Source organism: Amblyomma americanum, chromosome 3 (genome assembly GCF_052857255.1).
Source record: "Amblyomma americanum isolate KBUSLIRL-KWMA chromosome 3, ASM5285725v1, whole genome shotgun sequence".
Lineage (NCBI taxonomy): Eukaryota > Metazoa > Arthropoda > Arachnida > Ixodida > Ixodidae > Amblyomma > Amblyomma americanum.
In genome coordinates this window covers 128,494,327-128,517,442 of record NC_135499.1, presented here as the reverse complement: position 1 = coordinate 128,517,442, position 23,116 = coordinate 128,494,327, and the positions used below count along the sequence as shown (strand labels likewise).

At 46.3% G+C, this 23,116-nt stretch overlaps 2 protein-coding genes across 2 annotated transcripts in view; one reads left to right on the top strand and one right to left on the bottom strand.

Annotated features, from left to right (window-relative positions):
- The first annotated feature begins 7,470 nt into the window (after positions 1-7,470).
- IA-2 (tyrosine phosphatase IA-2) overlaps positions 7,471-23,116 on the top strand; it is a 528,690-nt gene continuing 513,044 nt past the window's right edge. Inside the window, exon 1 of the mRNA XM_077657849.1 lies at positions 7,471-7,756. Coding sequence (XP_077513975.1) covers positions 7,690-7,756 — 67 coding nt within the window. The 5' untranslated portion in view covers positions 7,471-7,689. The remainder of the gene's footprint in view (positions 7,757-23,116) is intronic.
- On the bottom strand, positions 20,820-23,019 carry LOC144126375 (acetylcholinesterase-1-like). Its single transcript, XM_077660429.1, has one exon. The coding sequence runs from the start codon at positions 23,017-23,019 to the stop codon at positions 20,860-20,862; it is 2,160 nt and encodes a 719-aa protein (XP_077516555.1). The 3' UTR covers positions 20,820-20,859.

Here is a 23,116-nt window from a genome sequence, read left to right as displayed (position 1 = left end):
CCGTCAGAAAACGAAGACGCGAAAACGAAACTTTACGCCGCAAGATGCAGCACGCGAGTCGCGCTGCATACGAGGTGAAATTACGCGGGACAGGTGGCCTGGAAGCTTTTGTCATCCGCATTTTTTCCTCATTCCTTGTGGCTTCAAACCCACAGTTCCTCGGCTCTGATATAGGAAAACTGTGCACACGATTAATGCAGTCGCCGCGAACCAACCGCAGTAACGCTTGCATGCCGCATGCTTTTCCTGCTCGGTGATCTTCCCAATACGTGCTTCCGGGCGGGCCGCGTAGCGCCCGCTGCAGCCAAATCCGGCTCTCGACTACGGTGAAGACTGCTTTCACGAGAGAAGAGTAAGTTGACTGATGAGACTAGTGTGAGATGCTGTAACTAGTGAACGCCGTCTAATCAGCGATGGCCGGCCGCGAATTCAGATAAAGGAAAAAAATGCCATGATTACAGATTATTCAGAAGAGTAGAATGCTTTAAGAATTCAAGTGCGGTGCGGATCGAAGTCAACAGCGAGTGTTTTTCACAAACTATTCAGAATTTCAAACATTCACTCTCTCTTATGAAAGCAAGAAATTTGTACTATACTGCGCAAAAAAAAAAAAGAACTCGTGTCGGGCTCGCGTGGACCTTCGGAGGAGCATGACGCAGAAAATCGCATTTGCATCAAAATGGTGCGAATGGCGCCGTTGTCCCACCCAGCAGCCAGAGATTGCGTGGAAACTCCAATCGTAAACGACGAAAAAAAAAACAGCGATACTCAATAAAGTGTGATCTGCCCTTATATCCTTAGTCTGTGGCATCGATGATTTTTTCCCACGTCTGCCGGTGAAATCATACGTTGCTCTTCAACATCTTCGCCATCGAACAGACTATACACACAGCGTCGCCAGTGGACAACGGCATAATTAGCGCTATAGCCGAGTTAAGATCACCATAGGGCAAAGGCTTGTCCTAAGGACCTCCAACTACTCCCGTCTTGCGTCAGCAATTGTCACAATGCCGTCACTCTCAGGCTTCGGGTGGACGCAGCTGGCACCGGACAGGGTTAATTGGAGAGACATGGGAAAGGCCTTCATCTAAAAATGGACCACCCTCTGTTACCGGCTGCATACACATCGATGCGAAGAGAGTGTCGGGACCGGAAACCATATGCCACAGCATCGCAACCGGCATCGCAACCAATGCCAAGCGTTCAGGGCCTCGTGTTTTGCAGCCAGCTTGTCTCCTAAACGCCACATCGCGAGACAATCAAGCAAGCCCCGCCGCGGTGGCTCAGTGGTTAGGGCGCTCGGCTAATGATCCGGAGTTCCCGGGTTCGAACCCGACCGCGGCGGCCGCGTTTCAATGGAGGCGAAACGTTAAGGCGCCCGGGTGCTGTGCGATGTCAGCGCACGTAAAGATCCCCAGGTGGTCGATATTATTCCGGAGCCCTCCATCCACTACGGCATCTATTTCTTCCTTTCTTTCCCTTACACACACACACACACAACACACACACACACACACACACACACACACACACACACACACACACACACACACACACACACACACACACACACACACACACACACACACACACACACACACACACACACACACACACACACACACACACACACACGCACGCACACACACACAGACACACACACACACACACACACACACGCACACACACACACACACACACACACACACACACACACAGAGAGACACAGACACACAGACACACACACACACAGAGACACAGACACACACACACACACACACACACACACACACACACACACACACACACACACACACACACACACACACACACACACACACACGCACGCACGCACGCACGCACACACACACACACACACACACACACACACACACGCACGCACGCACGCACGCACATACACGCGCATGCGAAGCCGAGTTCCAGATGAGCTTTATTTGGCGTTCTCCATGCGTGTTAAATCCTTCGCTCCCCGCGCACGCACGCACGCACGCACAAATGCTGAAGTGCACAAGAAATGGAAGGGGAACATGACTAGGAAGAGTGCTCGGAATAGAAAGCGGGAAGTCGTCGTGACTACTGCATCTGCGTTCAGGCTGGCGTCCTCTCGCAAATGCGTCCGTTTTCCACATCTGGTGCGTAGGTAGCATTGTGCTTCTGCCTCATGACGAACGTGGAGCTCGGCAAAGAAGTCACGTGGTTTCGCAAGTGGGCGAGACCCAGGCAGCGGAAGGAAATAAAGACCGGCGAAAAAAGATGAAAGGAAGAGTTTGTGTTTTTGGTGCGTTGGGTTTTATGGCACATACGCAACTAAGGCTATCATGCACATAGCTCAGTAAAGCAGAAAAAAGGTAGAAAGAAGAAAGGAAGAAGGATAGGAAGAAAGAATGAAAGAAAGGAAGGAAGGAAGGAAGGAAGGAAGGAAGGAAGGAAGAAATTAAGAAACAAGGAAAGAAAGGAAAAAACGAAAGGAGGAAGGGAAGGAAGGAAAAGAAAGAAAGTAAGAAAGGAAGGAAGGAAGAGAGAAAGAGAGGTAGAAAAGAAAAAAAAGCAAGGAAAGAAAGGAAGAAAGGAAAGGAACAAAATTATAAGCGAACATATTTTCTCGCAGAGAATCCTCAACAATTTCTGGCTCTAATTATTAATATTATTTTTATTTATTTCTTTTTCTCGCCTCTGAGATAATGATACGGGCTCTTAGCGTTGGCGTTAACTCAGCCGTAACAAGGATTATCATGATTGAATAAGTTAAGAACCAGGGAAACTTTTTCAAGCCCTGTCCTGTCTCGGCTAATGAGCTCTTCTCTATGAATGGGCGGAAAGGTCAGCCTCGACCATGGAGAGGTAAACAAACCCTTTTCTGGCTGCTCTGGTTACTAAGAAAAAGTGAACACGACGTATAACGAAGAAACGGCCGGGGGAGAGTGCAGACGAGGAGCGAAGAATTTAACACGCATGGAGAACGCCGAATAAAGCTCGTCTGGAACTCGGCTTCGGAAAACACGCGTTTCAAACCGGTTGCAGGATGCCCAGCACAAAAGTGTAGCTGAGCAGACCAGAAAGTACAAAGAAAAGATAATCTTAAGAATGAAAAAAGGAAGAGAGAAAGCAGGAAAGCACGAAAGACCCCACTGCGGTGGTTCAGTGGTTAGAGCGCTCGGCTAATAATAATAATAATAATAATAATAATAATAATAATAATAATAATAATAATAATAATAATAATAATAATAATAATAATAATAATAATAATAATAATAATAATAATAATAATAATAATAATAATAATAATTGGTTTTGGGGAAAGGAAATGCGCAGTATCTGTCTCATGTATCGTTGGACACCTGAACCGCGCCGTAAGGGAAGAGATAAAGGAGGGAGTAAAAGAAGAAACGAAGAGCTCCCGTAGTGTAGGGCTCTGAAATAATTTCGACCACCTGAGGATCTTTAACGTGCACTGACATCGCACAGCACACGGGCGCCTTAGTGTTTTGCCTCCATAAAAACGCAGCCGCCGCTGTCGGGTTCGCCCGGCCGCGGTGGCTCAGTGATTAGGGCGCTCGACTACTGATCCGGAGTTCCCGGGTTCGAACCCGACCGCGGCGGCTGCGTTTTTATGGAGGAAAAACGCTAAGGCGCTCGTGTGCTGTGCGATGTCAGTGGACGTTAAAGATCCCCAGGTGGTCTAAATTATGCCGGAGCCCTCCACTACGGCACCTATTCTTCATTTCTTCTTTCACTCCCTCCTTTATCCCTTCCCTTACGGCGCGGTTCAGGTGTCCAAAGATATATGAGACAGATACTGCGCCATTTCCATTCCCCAAAAAAACCAATTATTATTATGTCGGGTTCGAAGCCGGGAACTATTATTATTATTAAAGGTACTAAGAGAAAGAATAAATGAGATGATGAAGAAATAATGAACGACGACAAAGAAAGTAAGAGAGAAAGGAATAAAGAAGGAAAGAAAAGGGGAAGAAAGGAAAAGAGAAATAAAAAGGAAAGAAAGCAAGCAAGAAAGAAAGAACAAAAGGAATAAAACAGGAATAGTGAAAGAAAGAAAAGTGGAAAGCGCTACGGCATTGCTCTCGTTTTGCGTGAAAGGGCATTGTCTGCCACCGTTCTTCTGCTACCGTGTTTGTGCGCGTCACGTCATTAAAAACCAATATTGCTTCAAGCACCTGTGATCGATATCGTTTATATGGCCAGCTCCCGCGGCTACTTGTTTTCTTCTGCGCTTTGAGCCGCGTCTTCTAGTTGAAAATGCTTCCTGAAACAAGGCCATGCTCTGCAACTATTTTTAGGTTTGCAGGAAAAGTGGCACGATGCATGCGTCGGTATATAGGTTTAGCCGGGCCTTCGATCTCGTAACCATTGCCCCAAATACCTTCTCCTTCTTTCTTCCGCCTTTGTTTGCGTTCACGGTTGGGAGCTGTACATAGATGTGCCGTGTGGTCAACGCAGCAAGATGAAAAACCTTATTCATTAGTTGGGCTCATGAGATACCCTGTGTCGAATGTATTTGTCCTATTGCTGTAGTTTTGTAGTTTTAATGACTGCGATTAACTAGCCTGCTAAAGCTGTCGATGGTGTCAACTAAACAGATCAGGATGCCGGGAGAAATTTCCTGTTCCTCAATATGGCAACGTGCGCTGGCTTAGCTCAGCACCCGCGTAATGCGCGATGGCAGCGCTCGTTAAAAAAAATCTACGTGGTCAAAATTAATCTGAATCGCTCTACATAGGCGTACCCCAGAGCTCATGTGTCACTTTGTAGCACCAAACCGCACAATTTGCAATTAAGATCTTAAAATTTGGTAATTAACCTTCTTGATTGTGCGCAATGCCTTAAAGTATTTGAGGAAGAGGGTAGCACACTATAAAATTTGCGCGTTAGTGGCTCTTTTTGCTGGGAATCGTACTTTGTGAGTTGCCCGAGCGGTGTGTGTAAGATTTTCGTTCGCGCTTCGTAGTGATCCTTGTTCCCTGTCAAGTAATTAGTGTGCGAAGACGAATGTGCGGTCGAGATACTGCTGTGCTTTGAGAGGCTTGAACTGCTCACTTTCTGTACAGTTTCCTTTACAGGAATTGTTTGTTTCTCTCTCGGTACTCGCACGGGCCAGATAGTTTACTGTTGCTTGAAGTATAGGAGACTTTTTTAACCTAATAGTTTTTTTATCTTATAAACTGAGACCTTAGCTAATGAATTGACAAACTAGTTACCTAATAATATTTATTTTTTTAATGGGCAAGGATATATTGCGAAATTTATGGTGGTCAACATCGAAGGTGAGGACTGTATTTAAATTTTCTTGCTCGGCAATATTGTTCAAAATTTCGAAAGTCAAAGATACGCATTTGAAAGTTCGGGGCGCTGACTTTCTTGAATTGCTTGTTTATAAAATGATGTCTCTCACACTTCTTATTTATGCAATACAGGCGCCGTAATCAATTAACAGAGGAGGTGTCGGAGGCCTATCATATCTGTAAGAACGAGCACACATTTGTTTGTGACCCATCGGTTGTACTGAATGAAAGGAAGTTTTCATATCTAGACGCATCTCATTTATTTTTCTCATCGGTTGTTTTCTGAGTTTGTATTTATTTTACGTCTTGTGAATAAACAATGAGCTGCGAGTCAAAGCTTGTGGTGTCTGTTCTTTCTACGTCTTTCGTCTTTTACACTGTTTCTTTTTTCAAGATGCTGCAACAACTCGCTCAACTTTCAGTATTACTCTTTTTCCAACAGGCGCAGTCGGCATATTTGATGATTTACAAGCAGGTAAATAAATTTCGGCGGCGATACCACGCGCAGCGATGCCATTTTATAATTAGGCAATGCGAGACAACCTACTCAATAAGCTTTCAAACGCCTATTTTTTACGTTAGATATTTCGAGGCACTTTGCAGATCAAGAAAATTAAAAAACAGGGCTCACCGTCATTGTTGACAGCCATCAATTTTGAATTATAATCTTGCCTCCTAAAATCACAAATAGGAAACCTTATAGTTAATTTATGCTAATTGACCCTCAATATATTTATTCTTAAGAGGTACATATTCTCTGCCTTGCCGCACAACCCAGCTCACTAAACCGCGCCTACGTATCTCTTACAGTATTTAGAGTTAGAATCTGTAAAATTTATCAAAAATCACCTCATATATGTTTATGCACAGAGAACGGAATAATTTATCACTTATGGCCCGTGTGCTTGTTGATGATTTCACTGCCAAGAGGGGTATGTTGTTTGTCTCTCTTCAAGAGCAATGCAGTTTTTGTAGATACAAAATTCCACCGTGCAAAATTTCCCATGCGTGTCCACTTGGCGCAGGGGAAAGCTTTAAAAAGAGTAAACTTTTGCGAAAGTTTTTTCCTCTTTTGCAACATAGATAAAAAAATGGTGCAAAATCAGTGATGGGGTCTTGTTGTTAGGAGGGTAGGAATCCCTTGTACATACTTCGTATAGCCTATGGGAAGGCTCTTTTATGTTTACTAGTGATAACAATCGCAAAGTCTGGCACATCTATTCTCCTCGATTCGCTCCCTTTTTATCTTGGTTCGATAAGTTTTAACTGGCGACTGAAACCTGCTTTTTCTAGGTTCGCCTTCATACAAAATGACAATGTTCGGCCAAACTGACTTCAAGAATTTGGCCTTAGAAGAAGCTTAACCTTTCAACAGCTTTCAAAGAGGAAGCTGTGAAGCTCTAAAGCTAGAACTGTCCACCATACTCGAAACACCCAGAAAGATTTCCGTACATATCATACGATCCACTGAGGAAAAAGATATTCGTTTCTGTCCCGCCGAGCTCATAAATGCTTGCTCGATGGGTCCCTGTCCACGCTGTTTGCCCAGATGTCGTTGCGTTCAACGGCGCTCGCTAGGGGGCTATATTTGGAGCACTTGTTGACGTCGCGAAGGCAATAACGATTTCTCGCCCGATTTCTTGGGCCGGACACCTCGTCCTCGTTTTTGATGACACAGCGCGCGCTTTCACTTTCATGTTGTCGCCTCACGGAACGACCGGGGAGAGAACGTTACCTCTTCTGACACATCCGCCGCTAGCCCTAGGCCACTTAATAAATGGGAAACACAGGATGTAAAGTGGAAGTATGGCGGCCAAGGCGTACGGGCGAGGGAACGAAGATAGTTGCTTTGCATAATGGGATACAGCTGGGCGCATGAGCTCACGTTCGGAGCGGACACCATCGCGTAGTACACTGTCCAGCCCCCTCCACCCTCCTCCCCACTTCGCTGTTTCTCCCTTTTTTCCTCCGACAATTTCTCTTGCTCCCCCTCACCGCTCTCCCTCGCCCTCCTTTTCTCCCGAAGCCGTGCCGCGTGCGTATCGAAAGGTCGCTCGCTCGCGGCCGGAGGCCGCCGCCGCTAGGGCGACGTCGGCGCAACGTCAGCGTTACGTCGACGCGACGTCACCATCATCCGGGTCACTTCTGGAGGCGCGGGAGGCACCATCTGGCGCAGGCCGAGCGAGAGACAGTCCGACGGGCTCGCGCTTGTTCGTTTTTTTTTCTTCGCCAGAGCCCCCCTTGCCGGGTGTTTTTCGGCAAACGTGAGGAACGACACCTGCGAAGCCGATGCCGTCTTTGCGCCGCCCCTTCGGAAAAGGCTTCCCGATGGAGTAAAAACAGAGCTGCCTGCACTACGGGCAACATGCTGACCACTGTGGCCCTCTGCTTCCTAGCTGTCGCCGGCGGCTGCTCGGCGGACGGGAGCGTCGGTAAGCCTAACGCCGCCGCTGGGAAAACACGGCCAGTGGAGAAGGCGCGGATGTACCCGAGCGCGCGCGCGCGCTCTTCGGGCGCGTGCGTTGCGGGCCGTGGTTTTCTTTTCCGCCCGCTGATTGGGATGCCGATCACGTACTGCAGCGGGCTTGTCGATGGGACCGCTGTCCGAGCGTGTCGCGGTTCAGCTTCGATGGACATCTTTGAAACAGAACGAAACTCGGCGCGGCAGCGAACACAGTCGCTCGCTGCCGGCGGGCCGCGATCAACACGTGAAGCGGCGCCGTGGTGTCCCGCAGTCATATGGTACGCGTGGTGCAGGGGAGAGCGCTGGTGTCGGCCCTCTGTCATGACCGCCGCTCACGAGGAATTCGAATGCGAATCGACTGTGTCTTCAACCCTTATTTCCGAGTAGCCACTTGACGCGAGGGGAAGATTGGTTATTGAAAATATTCTTCTGGTGTCGCATATAATGGCTATGGTTGCTAAGTCTTCCAAGTGTAGGCAATGGTTGGGTCTGAAGTAACGTAAACGGTTATAAAAGGGAAGACAAGAACGCTGTCTTTTTATACGGAGAACAATGATTAGCCATTCGGTTTGCAGACAGAACCGCAGAAATTTGTATAAGGAGACAAAAAGAGAGAATCTGTTTCTGATGTTTTACGGGCTTTTTGACCTCAAAATGGTCGTTCGCATATCTAAAGAAAGGTACAACGCAAACAATCGCGACCGAGTGCTGTCAACGCTTGCTCGGTGGCGAGATATGTAGACACAGCGGATATCCCCTGGCGATATTTAAGTAAAACTTTGCTACACCTACTGTGCACTGAGCACTTATAGGTCGTTTTTATTGACTGTACAAGTTTTGCATTTTAGTGGTACTCCATGGAGCTTACTTTATTCTTTTCTTTTGGGCTTGCAGTTTAGTGACTACCTGCTCATTTGTTTAATGTTCGTGCAACTTAATCATTGCTGTGGAAATGAACACTGCCTTTTTTGTTGCTGTTCTGCAGAGCTATTTATCCGCTCTCTGAAAAGGCAGCAGTGAACCCTTGCATTTAAAGGAACCCTTGTCTTTGGAAGAAACCACACAAAATTCCTGAAGGGTCCGCTGAAGGTAATGAGGAAACAGTTTGCGAAGTATGAAGCATTGACATTGCTCACTGACATTGTACTTTGCCTGCACAAACATTCCGACTGACTGAAAAGAGAAATACTTGGTTGCGAGTTAGGGCAACGCACCAATTTCTTTTGAGAAATTAAAGTAGAGACGATAACGTTAAAGCACCCCGATTATTTCTGCAGAAAATGAGCACGTTTAAGTTCAGTAACTACTAAATATTCATCAGGAGAGAACAACAAAAAGGACGGGTAGGCACACCATTGTTCAAAAGTCTTCAGGCCACGGGGTTTGCTATTCAACCGTGTAGTAAAGCCACCTTTAGCCTCCGCAAAGCTTTAAATCTCCTCAAAGGTTAGAAAATCTCTCATCCTTCAAAATCCCATTAGATTCTAGGAGTGGCGTAAATGCTCTCTTATATGGCTACAATCCAAACCATTATAAATCGAATGTTAAGGAAGCATGCTGCAGAAACGACGATACGCACTGAATATGAAACATGAGATATAAAACGAATACAAGGTTCGAGACATGTTCTCTTTGGTTGCCTTTGAAATATCACAGCAACAGCGGCATGATATATTAGACGCTCTCATGCTAGATTTCCGAAACAGCTTCGGCAGTTAGAGAACGTTTAAAAAAGCTCCGACTCGATGACAATTGATCCTGTTGCATACTTTCTGCACAAAAAAATTAAGTTCCGAAGCAATTACCGTTGTTAAAAACCCCGCTTATCTTTCAACCTTGGCCACAAGATAAGCAGACCGAAGTTGTTTCTTATTATGGTATGATACTTTCTCCATAACAGATAATGGCCACGTAGAACTGAAGGGTGTAATGAAACCGCGGTAAGTCGGGCATGACTAATGAAACGTTTTCTGTGTAAACGCTACTCTCTTTGCGAAGAGTCCATGATACGGTAGCGGCTGCGTTCTTTACGTTTATGAGGCTAGAAACAATCACAGAATTATATGACCACAGAAACCGTCACCCGAAAGAGAGAGAATGGAGGCCTCTTTCCCTTTGCTAGCTGCGTGCGGTACTTTCAACTTTTGTGTCAGGGCTCTACAGGGGACTGCCGCTGGAAGCGCATAAAACCGCTGAGGTAAAACACAATGCGTGTATTTATTGACTCGCTTCCACTGTGTCGCTCGCACTCGAAAGGAATGGTCTGGTCAACCGTGCAGCAAGAATAGTCACCAACAGAAGAATCCTCGACCGTGTGATTGTCCATTCTGTTGCTGTCCAGTCTAGCTGTCTGTCTGCCATGGGCTCCTTTTCTCACTCTGCTTCGTCCCCAGTGTCACCTCGCCCACTTGGGTCACCACACACTCTTTTCAAGGCAAAGGTCACACTTGCGTGCTGCCAATCAAATGGCCCCCATCTGCTATCTTCGCTTTCGAGTTATAGGGGTGGGGAAGAGGCCACTCGCTTCTCCCTCTTGCCCCCTCTTTTTTTCCCCCACTAGTCGCACACGTGCGTGGGCTGTCTCTCTCTCTTGCCCACGCTTCTGCCTCTCCCTCTCTTCTGCCTCGCCCGCGGTGGTCGGTCGCTGACGTTGCCGCCGACGTGCGTGAGGCAGCCCGTATGCGGCACGAAAGGCCTGCATCGATCGCTCTGGATCGTGCCATGCCACCGAACGCCCTCTCCTTTCTTTTCGAGGCTGTTATTGCTTCGCTTATTGCGGTGTGTGCGCTTTTTTCCACCCATTTAGTACCTCATACCTCACTGATAAAGTCGCGGTGACCCTCCTGCTTCGTTGAGTCGGAAGCTACCTTTGCCTTTCTTGCGCCATCGCTGTTTTCCCTGGTGCGTTCGCTGAGCCCATTAGCCTCCATATTTTCTCTCCCCAAAGACTTTACATTATGTACCGTATTGGGATGCACGCGTACACTAATGCTTCGTTTCTCTTTTTCATTTTTTAGTTCGTGTAAAAAAAGCAGTAGGAGGTGTCAGGCGGTGAAATCAATCACTATACTGGTCTTCGCGGGCATATGCGTTGTTTAGGTTGTCTACATCTTCACTCAGTTCTTTTTATGCAGTACCACTATTCCGCATTTTTTCATGCTGTTTTCATCCCTCCAAGAAATACAATAATTACACCTGGCTACTTCCTCAATGCATCAGTACGCCTGCTACAGACAAGAAAAAAACATAAAAATAAAGCTGAACACGTTTCCTCGCGAAGGCCTTCTAGCTTCGTTTACAGCCCTTATGTGGCGCTTTATGCAATTTTTGTTCATTACCTTTGTGCCAGGTGCATAATAAGCGCAATTGTTTCATTTCTTGGTGCATGCTATACTTCGGTGGTCTCGAAGAACGCGCTGAATTTCGGAAATAGTGGCAGTACTCCTATCGAACAGCTGGTATTAGAGGAATAGAACTAGTATTGAGCGCTTAGAGCCCAATAAATATGTCGACTTGCTGAAATGATTTCATGTCAAACAATGGAGGGGATTGGTTGCACATACGGGAAGAAAAAGTTAAGAGAAAGGAACAGCAACAGCTGCATCATAGTCACATGCAAAATGAGGCCTGTAAGTCTAGCTTCTCCTCTCTAAGTGTAGTGTTGTGGCAGAGCATTCACACAGTGCGATGGGACCAATAGGGCATAGTCCTGATCCACCTGCATGACTCCTAAGAGCAGGCATTTTGTGCCGTTTGTGAACGCAGTGAAAACGTTTACCGGCGATCGTGGGTTTTCTTTTCCGCCCGATATGTGGCGTCTACATCTGTCTAGCTGCCGCCGCGGTGGCTCAGTGTTTATGGCACTCGGCTGCCGACCTGAAAGACGTGGGTTTGATCCCGGCTGCGGCGGTCGAATTTCGATGGAGGCGAATTTATAGAGGCCCGTGTACTGTGCGATGTCAGTGCACGTTAAAGAACCCCAGGTGGTCGAAATTTCCGGACCCCTTCATAACGGCGTCCCTCATAGCCTGAGTCGCTTTGGGACGTTAAACCCCAATAAACCATAGACCGAAACATCTGCCTAGCTGAACGGCGAGATTCAGTCGGCTCTGCTGAGTGTAGCCGGCGACAACCATCATCCTGTGAAGATAAAAGCAGAAAAAAACTACAAAATCCGAAAGAGCCGATAAACAAAAAAGGCTACAGGGAAGTGAAAACACAAGTTACGGGAATGAGAATAGAATCATGGCCAATCGATGTAACCCGATGAGAAGAAAGAAATTCAGGCTTTTAAATTTTAAGAACTCGTAACGCTGTGATCTAGGTCCCACTAGTGCAGCGGTTTCTTGTTCATTCTATTCTTTCAGCGTTTTGTGATTATTTCCGACGACACCAAGCCCACGCGAACGCTGTGCTTGAGCCAGTATTGAAAAGGAAACGCTAGGAATTGGGGCGGTCGAGTCGACTGGAAGGAGTGAAAAAAAGAGGGGAAATCCGAATGAAATTGAAATGAAATTGTTATCTTATACGGGCCCTGACTACCAGAAATTATCGGTTGTGAACTTCTAGATCAAGCCCCACAGCAGCAAGATGATCAACGTAGTTCAGAAACGCGCACAAATAAAGGTGAAAAAGGCAGCTGATAATAACAAGAGGAAAAGGAAAACTGAAACTCTCTTTTCTGGCTTTTTCGTTGGTTGGTTCGAGTAGAGAGGGTGGGCGGGGTGGGGAGTAATATATAGAACTTGTTTAAAATCAATTGCTGGGCGAGTTGGTATTTCATGCTTACATTCACAGCTGGAAGACGAAAACGGCCACGAGGGGCTTTGTGGTGTCTCCCCTTGTGTCGTGTTCGTCTTTGTGGTGTGAATGTAAGAATATATAGAAGTAGCTGCTGTACCGCATTCCTTCTTTTATTGGTGTGGCTTCTGCTAGGTACATTTTGTTCTACCACTCCCTGGTACCACTCCTGCCAATGAGTATTTACTACTTCCAAGTATATTGTCATTGGCAAGCAGTTGAGGGCAAGTTTTTTTTTGTTACAGGAAGCACGACGGCTTGGCGTGTGCACGAGAGAAATTGTGGCATATATGTAAATCATGCGCTCTGCTGTCGATAGCTTTCGGCACAAAGCAGTGAATAACTGAATCAGGACGACAGACTAAAATTAGAGCTTCAAACATTAGCACAGCGAAGAAACACGCGGAATGACTTTGGGCAGGTACCAAATACATTCCTAATTGAAATGAATGACGTAATGACCTAACAGCAGTGGCAGCTTCAGTCGGAATGTAGTCCGGAATATAAACATTCTTTAAGATGTGACTCGAGAAAGGAAATAAACTGGCGCTGGCTTTCGGCATAGTTTAATTTTCTTATGCTGTAACCTGCTTGGTTTCTTTCGTCGTGCACATTTTATTCGGATTTAAGCGAATTTGCAATCTTCCTTCGGATGACGCTATCTTGAGTGTTTAGTACGCGAGAAGGTTAATTACTCTGAACGTGCAGGAAGAACTGTACAAGTAAACTCGAAACATGTTTTAATGCGACTAGCAGAAAGATTTTCCTTTTCAGCTATATGTGGGCGAAATTCAACTAACTGTGGTCTGACTACTTTTAATGAAGACAAGAAAATAAACGAGCTGGATTGAAATGCCCCTCAAATGACTCGTTCTGCACTGACTGTATTCAGCTTTAAAAAAAAGAGCACTGAATGATTCATGCAGAACTCATGAAGGAAAAGTCGCCCAAAAATAAACGAATAACGAATCGAAATAGAAAAAAGAGAAACCGCAATGAAGGAGGCAGTCATCGCTGGTCAGATAAGAGTAAGTCGGGCTCAATTTTCGCAGCTTCGAAACGGAACAGCGCACTTAAATTTACAATTCTCGAGCAAAAAAAAGAAAAGAAAACGGGACAAGCTATTTGGAAGGACGCATTTTGCTGCCAGTCGTACTACCTTACAATAACAAAGCATCGAATTCGTACGTACTTTCCTGAAAGTTTAACCTTTTTTTGCGTTTACCTATTTTTTGTGCTTGCGAATGTTAAGCGCTCTGTGCATTCAAAACAGTCAAGTTGCTTGATTCTGTTATTACTATAAAACGTTCGAACTTCATATTGAGACCACAGTGACTAGAGTAGCATCTTGAGTTAATTGATGAGGAGTATTTCGAGGTGCACAATGCGAGAGAAACTGGTGATGGTTTCGTTGAACAATGGCATACTGGGTGAACTGATAATCTATAACGAGCTTTTTTCAGCAACGCCAGATAGCAGAGGATATAACAAGAGACAATTACGGCCAAATCTGCCATACTTATACAGTTTATTTCTTGCACTTGGGTTTCTTTCTTTTGTGAGTCAAAACTCGATCAGTGCCGTGTTTGTTTCTTCTTGTGTATAGCGCTTTTGAAATAAGCTGGGATCCCTGTTGACAACCGTTGCTTTTCTGGCGCTTTGTAACTCTGTGATGAAAGTAAGAAACACCGAACTACAGGCCATCAGTACAAGACGTGTTCGTGAACACCTAGCGCTCCCATCAGAATCTTAGTTTACAAATGGGTTTTCGCATGTGCCGCCACAGAAAAAGGATTAAAGGCATCTTGAAAATATGTCCACTCTGTTAAGGCTTACAGCGCTGCGCGTTTACTGCCTGCACTTTCGGTTTCATATAACATCAACCATTCGCATCCGAATTCGAAAGCCTTGGATGGAGGCGCACATGTTTTTCATTAAACGTTTGTTTTATTTTTCATGAATCTGTGAAAAGGAAAGGGCGCTTGCATGAGAATGAGTAAAACAGCTCTTTTTATCACAACCTGCCAGATGTTTTAATATTCCGTCAGCAACGTTGTCGCTTTATGTACTGCGGCTAGTTACACATGAGGGAGACAAGAGCGAATATAGACGCCATGCGTGACGCCATGCGTCAGCGGGCGGTACAAAAGTCACTGATTAATATGAGTGTCACGGACGAAAGGAAACAATTAAAACACCCTTTGTTCTTTTTCTCAGTTGCGGTGTCATAGTATCAAGCTTGAGGCCCGTATGCGATTAAGTAGTAAAACACGTTGCTGGGAGAGTTTGTGCATAGCTTGAGAAGACGAAGTGTAATGAAGCCATGTCCCGTCGCCCCTTATTCTGTGTGCTGTCCCTTGTCCTTGAAGATTAAGTGTAATAAACGCTGTGTTCCTTCGTTCCTACTCGTGTGTGCTGTCTCTTGTCCTTGAAATTAAGGGCAACAAAGCTATGTCCCGTCGTTCCTTTTTCTGTGTGCTGTCCCTTGTCCTTGAAGATTAAGTGTAACAAAGCTGTGTCCAGCCATTCCTTCTTCTGTGTGCTGTTCCTTGTCCCTGAATTAAGCACAACAAAGCTATGTCCCATCGTTCTTTTTCTGTGTGCTGTCTCTTGTCCTTGAAGATTAAGTTCACATGGCTACTAGCGCTAAAAGGAAGACAAGGGAGAGCGAAAAGATACCGGCGGGACAAACACTAGCGCTTCTAGTCAGGTTGCAAGGAGCGACGACCAATAAAAGTGAGATGAGGTAAACAGCTAACCTGATCAGAGAATGCCTCGGGTTTGTTATTTTCTGGTCGGCTGGAGATAGAACAGAAAGGCAAAAAAGAGTGTAAGATAGCGAGATAGAAATGGCTAGACATCTGGTGCTGGAACACGTGCTGTCTTTCGTTCACAACAGATCATGTACAGCGCTCGTGTTGCGTCAGTCGCCCCTACGTCCTGCATCCACGCTGTTTGCTCAACGTGTAGAGAGAGTTCATTTACGCAACGAAAAATACGCCCGAGTACACTACGCAAGAGGCGTGCAAAACAGGCTGCGTAATCATGGTGTCTTTGCTTATTACAAATATATATGTGTAGAAATGTGCATTACGCATGCGCTAAGGTCTGCGTCAGGCTTATTCCCGCCCAGTAACTCGCGCATGGCGTTTTCGTTAACCGCGTGCCTTTTGCATTTGCACATAATAGCAAATACCTACATATGTGACAAAGCGGGCCTCTAGCGCAGAAAACACTCATATAAATAGTTCACCGTTAAACCGTGAATTGTTGGAGTTACTATGAGCGTAAAGTTGGGATTGGCCGAATTCAGATCAGCGTAAGAGAACAATGACCGAGTTCAAAGCAGCGCTCATATCTTATTCTGCAGATACTACAGGGAGTATGCACCGACGTTACAGTGGTCATCATTTTGTGGGGTATTTACCGAGGACAAAGGCTGTAGGCATATCTAATGGACTTATCGACACCTGCTCTAGCCTGCCCTATTGAAGCTGCGCGCTGCACCACTAAGTGACTCCCGCGACGTCACGTGGATAACTCCTATAGGCATGCTCAAGAAGCATCAAATCTTTCCCGGCGAGGTTACACTTCGTGTCTTCCTCGGATCACAAGCATGGAATTTAGTGTTGCTTTCTCTAGGCCGAGCATTTATAGGGAATTGTGCTGATGGCCGACACAATCGTAGTGCAGTTTCATTGTAGTTTTTACCGGAAAGCAGTAAAACATAGGCTGGCGCGATGCTTTTTCATGTTGGATGCAGTCATGCCGCGCACAAGGCCTGGAGGGAGAGGTCACGTGTGCTTCACTTGCTACGGGGGCAGGAAGGCGGTGCCGGAAAACTAAAAATCGTTACGAAGGTTTTAGATCTTCTCGAGGCCTTGAGACTCATTGCGCCTAGAATGTGTCAGCCAGTAGCGTACAGAGAGATCACAGCTGTGCGGCACAGGTTGTTGCCTCGAAGTCATTTTATCTCCTCTGATATCCAGAAACTGAATAAATTGTCAGGGGAGGGACGGCACTTCGCATTATTTAACCTAAAAAAAAACAGATTCTGAACGCAAAATAACTCACAGCAAGCTCATTCATCACGTGGTAGATGAAGGGATATTTGTCATATGAGGCTGTCATATCAGGCTGTAGCTTATGCCTGTACCGAGTCGCAGTAGCGGGAAGTCAACAATGCGATATATTGTTTTTCTTGCAGACGCGGAGCAGCTTAATAGAACCGGAGACTTCTGAAGTATCTCAGTCCTCCCCTCTCTTACCGTAGCTTTCTTCGGCAGAGTTTACTCAGCTAAAATCAACATGCGCTCCGATTCTACCATATTTTATCTCTTACGAGGCTCCTAACTCAACTATCTTTTCTTTCTTTTAGGATTTTTTGAAGCTCTTGCCACTTTTGCCCAAAAAGATGACTATCATCTTATCTAGTTCCCCACCCCGAACTTAATTCTTCTTAGCCGCAGACAACGAAACGAAAAGCGAACGTGGTTGCCCAGTAAAATAAGGAAGAAAGCTTTGCCGATATGTGGGGCAAGAAATGAGCCGGCAGGATGCTTGTGAAAGCTTCGCCCCCGGCCTATTAAGCCGTGATAGGCTGGCTGACAGCAGCTGTCGTTGGGGGGCGCCTCGGTAAACATTAGCGCGCATGTTATCGAGGGGGCTTACATGTTTGCCCGGCACCGCACACGTAAGGAAGCTGCCCCAGCGCAGTGTGCGTGCGTGTGTATGTGTGTACGAGCCTAGTGACGTCAGCGACTGCCAGTGTCGAGAACAGGAATCTTCAGCTTTCGCGCATATTGCGTCCCCTGTCGCCCCAATCATATTTTCTCTTTCGATGTGTTCGCGCATCAGGCGTGCGGAAAAGTGAGCCGACACGAAAGCGGCCGCAGGTGAGGTCAATTTTGAGTGGTTTCATAAAGTATGCAAAGAAAAATAAAAAGCTAGAAGCAACTTTATCAATCTACAGGCTTTTCTTGTGTATTTTCGATTCGGTGTGTTAAATAAAGTTTTTTCTTTGCATATTGCCAAGTAGCAAGATAATGAAAATGGAAGCTTTCGAACCTTCCCTTACGGCGCGGTTCAGGTGTCCAACAATATATGAGACAGATACTGCGCCATTTACTTTCCCCAAAAACCAATTATTATTATTAAGCTTTCGAACGTGCTTATGCATCCGAAACTATGACGAATCTAAAGTGCGCGCAACAGCTTATACCGACATCTATGAATTCTTGTTACAGTTAGGAGGCGGACACGTTTCTCCTTTCAGATATCAGAGGCCACTTTAGAGTGCTGTCTTTCATCGCCATTTTAGCATCTAATCTTAGATTGCAGCTTCACAAGGACACTTAAAGCTACTCGCTCTGCTAAAGTTGGTAAATGCTGTTAGGCTCAACGTGCAGGTAGCAGCTAAGGCGTTCGAAAATTGAGTTCCTTGTAAAGAATGAACTTTTTCGCAGAGCGTTGCGCGGAAGGCAGCTTGAAATCAAAAGAAGTGATCGGTTGCACTCGCACACTGTGTGGTTTAATTTCTTTATGCATGATTTGTCTATGACAAACACGTAGTCTCTTGTCTTACGTCATTGTTATTCCACAGATTTTTTCGGTCACGAATGATCTACAAAGAAGAGAAACTCCAGCGCTTCATCAGCACAACTGACAGAGCAACGCATGCATCATAACATGCATATGATGTGAGCAATGTGATCTGTTCCCTCCTCCAAACAACGGCATGTAGCTTGACTAGAGAGTGTTCTCGAAATTATACGCCCAGTTACTTTTGTTCGAAATTGTCTGTTTTTCGTAGCTGGGGCAGCTTGCGCAAGTCACGTGTCTTTGGTGATTCCACCGGCCACTCTTGGGCTGCGGGATGATTTGATGAGCTTGTAAAAATGCTTCATAGCAAAGGTTGACTACGAAGGAACGTTTACTGTAATTCGCTTAAGGTTTTTTTTTTTCTTTCGGTGTAATGATTGTTTCGACACAAAGGTGATATGAAGTTAGCATGCCAAAATTAGGACTAACTTCCTACCGCAGATAAGTCGTTTTTGAAGTTTTCTTGTTGTTTATTCTTGCTGACGACTGCAGTGCCACTTTTTCTAGACTCTGATGTGACTACGGAAACATGTGTTTGCGAAGGCGCGCCTCCAAAAATGCAAACAGCTCACAGTAGTAGTTCAAGGGAAAAGCTTACCGAATTATAAGCCACAGTGTTTTAGGCTAGAATTTGCGCCATATTTACATTTTTTTTACAATAAAGAGGAGCATCGTTCACTTGCAAAAACAAATACAAGCATATTCACTGGGAAACCATTTTGTTGGAGTCTGAGAGAAGACAGTGGCCCTACGTGGAATAGGTCGAGCACCAAGATTTTTGAGCCTTTTTGATCGAGCCGAGCTTGCTGTTAAATGGTGTCTGGCAATCTAGCCCAGCGAATGTCCTTTACTTCAACCCTATAACAATGCTCGGCATTCGATATTCCCTTCGGAACGTTTGGTGACACTAGTCTCGGAATGGAACAGCAGTTTACAATTGGTATGGAGGCACTGGAAATGGTAAAGAAATACGTGTATTTCGAGCAAGTAGTGACCGCCTATCCGGATCATGAGAGAGAAATAACTAGAAGAATATGGTCGGGGCGGTGCGATTTTGGCAGGTTCTCTGAGATAATGAATGGCAATTTACCAAAAGCCCTCAAAAGAGAAGTATATAACGGCTGTATATGCCCGGTACTCAAATACGAGGAAGAAACGTGGAGGCTAACGAAAAGGGTTCAGCTTAAGTTAAGAACAACACTGCGAGCTATGGAAAGAAAAATTATAGGGGCAAAGTTAAGAGACAGGAAAAGGGAAGACTGGGTTTGGAACAAACGTGGGTTAATGACATCGTAGTCGGAATCAATAGGAAGAAATGGGGTTGGGCAGGGAATGTTTGGTGACACCAGTCTCGGAAGGGAACAGCAGTTTATAATTGGTAGCGAGGCACTGAAAGTAATCAGGGGAGTAGTAAGAAAACAGATGGTCCTTAAGGGTAATGGACTGGATACCAAGAGAAGGTAAGCGTAGCAGGGGGCGGCAGGAAATCAAGTGCGGGGATGAGATTAAGACGTTATCGGAGATAAGGTGGCCGCAGCTGGCATAGGACAGGGTAAAAAGCAGCTGGCGCAAGAGAGAGATATGGGAGAGATGTTTGTCCTGCCGTGGACGTAGTCAGGCTGACGATGATGAAGTGACACCAAGCCATCTTTTATTCTTACGCGGGGAGGGATATTTCTACTTAACACTAGAATGTCCTTTCAGCTGAATATAGAATGCATGGCTTGTTTCGTGAAGAGGTAATTGATATTTAATTGCGCCATACTTCGTTGCATTTCCATTTCAAGGAATTGTAAACTCTTCTCTAAACTGTGCACACTTGGTGAACGATTTGGGCGCCAGGGTTCGGTCTGAATACATGCATACTCATCATTCGTACTAATGCTGTACTATACATTTGGACTCACTCTGCTTCTTCTCAATAATCTGAAAACTTTTCTTCGCTCTTGTCAGCTCTGCAACTTTTACTGTTTTTGCACTAAAATATTTGTCAGATTAGTTTTAACATTGCAAAACAAGAAAAAAACACTGACATTATGTACTTAAATTTTCACAAAGTTTTTACATTGCTACTATCACTTTGTTTATAATTACATTGTGAATTTTAACTCCTGTCATTTAAGCCGCTGTAATAGCTTTGACAAGTTTTAGGCGGAAGAATTCCATGAGCAAAACTCTATATATACTGAAAACTAATTATGCTAGCTAGTGTACCTTACTACCATTAATCAGATTGTAGTAATTCATATACTGTTTGTTTTTGGTTACGGAGGAAGGGGTCTATCTGTATTAGTTCGATCATCAATCGGGTAGAATGAATACTGACAGCCTTTGTTCTGATACGTGTAATAAGTGCGCACCCGGCATGAGTAGTATATACAGAGTAATAGGCTTATTTAGAAATAATAAGCTGGTAACTGAACTAGTAGCCAAAAAGACGCACATTTTCTTCTTTATAATGTCACAGAGACTGTTAAGTGCAAATCTGTGGCATGGCTGCTGAAAATATAATTATTCATCGTAGACGGTTATCACGTAAACCAAAGCACGAAGAAAGAACCCTATGTATAGCTAATTAAAGACATGATCATTTCTTCAAAGACAGATTTCACGGTGCTATCGGGCTCGGTGATATATAGCGTGAGAAACCTTGAGCCGGCAAAACAGTCGTTACAAATACCGTAGGTACTTATTATGCACCTCACACTGTTTCGTCCTCCAAGACGGTACTGGACGGAGACCTCGGAACATTTCCGTCGACCGCTCACTGTCACAGTACGGACGCAGAAAGTCTGTCACAGCTTGCGCGCTGGCGCCGTTTTTGGCGAAGTCGGAGACGATTCGGATTATTCGTTTCGAGCAACCGGCCTCCTGCGTCATGACAGCAGTCTCTGACGGGCTGGAGCGATTGCCGTAGTTGAGATAGTGCGAGACAGGGACGCCGAATACGAAGTACACGTCATCCAAATGGGAGGCCCTTGATTGGAAGCTGGCGGTAGGATTCCAAAAGCGCGGCTTCTGTCCGATGACGAAGTGGAAGGCGTCCGCACCCAGTTGGCACATTCGTCGGGCGAACAGAGTTGTGGGACAGTTGAAGAGCACGTCGCCCAGGAAACTCACGGCAAACGCCGTCCCGTACTCCGCGGAGCTGGGGGGTATTTCGTAGCGGTCGTGCACTTCGCCTTTAAATCCGTACGGCGTGTATGACGTGCCGTTGCGGAACTGTACGCCAACCTTAGCCAGAAGTTCTTCCGGCGATAGGGTGTCAGTGTGACCGATTTTGCTAGAAATTTCGTAGAACACGCCTAGACCCTCGAGTGAAGTACTCGTGAGGAGTAGCTGGACCCCGCTGAGGTTGTGTTCCAGGCGCAGGAATTGGTCGGGAAGTCGCGGGAGCATTGGGTGGGGATGATAGACGCCGACTGATCCCGGGAAACGGGACTGAGCCGCAAGTAGCTTTTCGGCTCTCGCCTTTTGGAGGCAGGAAAGCGTGGAGTCAAAGAAGTGCTGGCCGCACCCCAAGCTCTTGAGGAAACCTTCCCATTGTGAGTCGTTGCGCGTGAATCTAGGCGCGAGGATAGGTGACCCGCTTCCCAGGATGGCCTTGGTCACGTGGAATCTCTTCAGCGCCGGCGAAATGAGAAACAAGCTCGCGGTGTAGGCACCCCAGTCGTGGCCAAAAACGACGAGGTCTTCGCGGCGGCCGCCGAAAGCTTCGCTGTTGTTGAAGACCCAGTCCAGGGCATGAACTTGGTCCAGAAGGCCAACGTTCGAGCGCGTCCCTTTGACCTTGCGGCTCAGGAAACCGAACACACCTAGTCGGTAGTTGGGTACGGCAACAATGACTTGCCCCATAGCGCTGAGTACCGCTCCGTCGTAGATGGGCATTGAATTACTGCCTCTAAGCAAGTTTCCGCCGTGGAAATAAACGACGACAGTCTTACGAGTACATTCTGAACTACGGTCACCGCACAAGGGAACCCACATGTTTAGATAGAGGCAGTTCTCCGACTGTGACGCTGCGGAAAACATAGGGTGGTCTCGAGTGGGCTCTGGTTGGAGGCATGATGGGCCGTCGCTGTAAGCTTTGAAAGTGCGGTTCCACAGGCCCGCAGGCTTCGGTGCCTGAAATCGATCCTTCTGCGTCATTTTCGCCGCGTAAGGAATGCCTCTGAAAACTGCGACCTCCTTGCCTCCCACGTCGGCAACCATTCCTACTAGTAAACCATGCGTGGTTTTGACAACCCACGCTTTCCTTCGACGACGCTTACTGGCTTTCTCCGTCGGCGTGCCTGCGTTCCTGCTGGTGTAGGTCTTGGCAAGTGCTGATGATGCGGAAATGTGACGTGCCGCTGTTGTTGAGGTTGTTGATGAAGCACGTGATGCGGCCTTAGTCGTCCGTACTGCCTTGTTCGGTCCGTTATCGCGGCGAGCGTTAGACCGCCCTGATTGATCGGGTTCGTTTTTGCGGTGAGTACTTGCTGCGTTAGACGGGTGGGCGTAGCCTGAGTGCCGCTCTATGAACGGTGCCCGTCGTTCCTCGGTGATTGGCACCAGGATGTCTGCGTCGGGGTACTTCGTGAGAGCCGCCCCCTGCGTGACTCGAACCAGTGTGGCTGTTGCAGCCACGGTCATCACCAAGAGGCAGAGAAGAGAGATGTGACAGCCGCAGGCTTGGTAGAGGCTGCACACCGAGCGCTCTTCATTGGCGTCCGACTGGAGGTCATTCAGCGGTGGGACTGCGTCGGCCGTCTTTGGTGTGCCGACTTTGCTAAATCTTGGCGAGTTGGCGGCAACTGAAATACTCCGAACTTCACTTGGATCGGCCATAGAGGCGAGTTCCGGAAGCCGCATTCACAGATGCAATGGCGTCTTGTCAGCTTCTTCTTCCTTGTCTTCGTCTTATTGCTCTGTCGCTGCATTGCAA

Excerpts from the sequence above, each read along its gene's own strand:
- LOC144126375 (XM_077660429.1), bottom strand. The coding sequence starts at position 23,019 with ATGGCCGATCCAAGTGAAGTTCGGAGTATTTCAGTTGCCGCCAACTCG.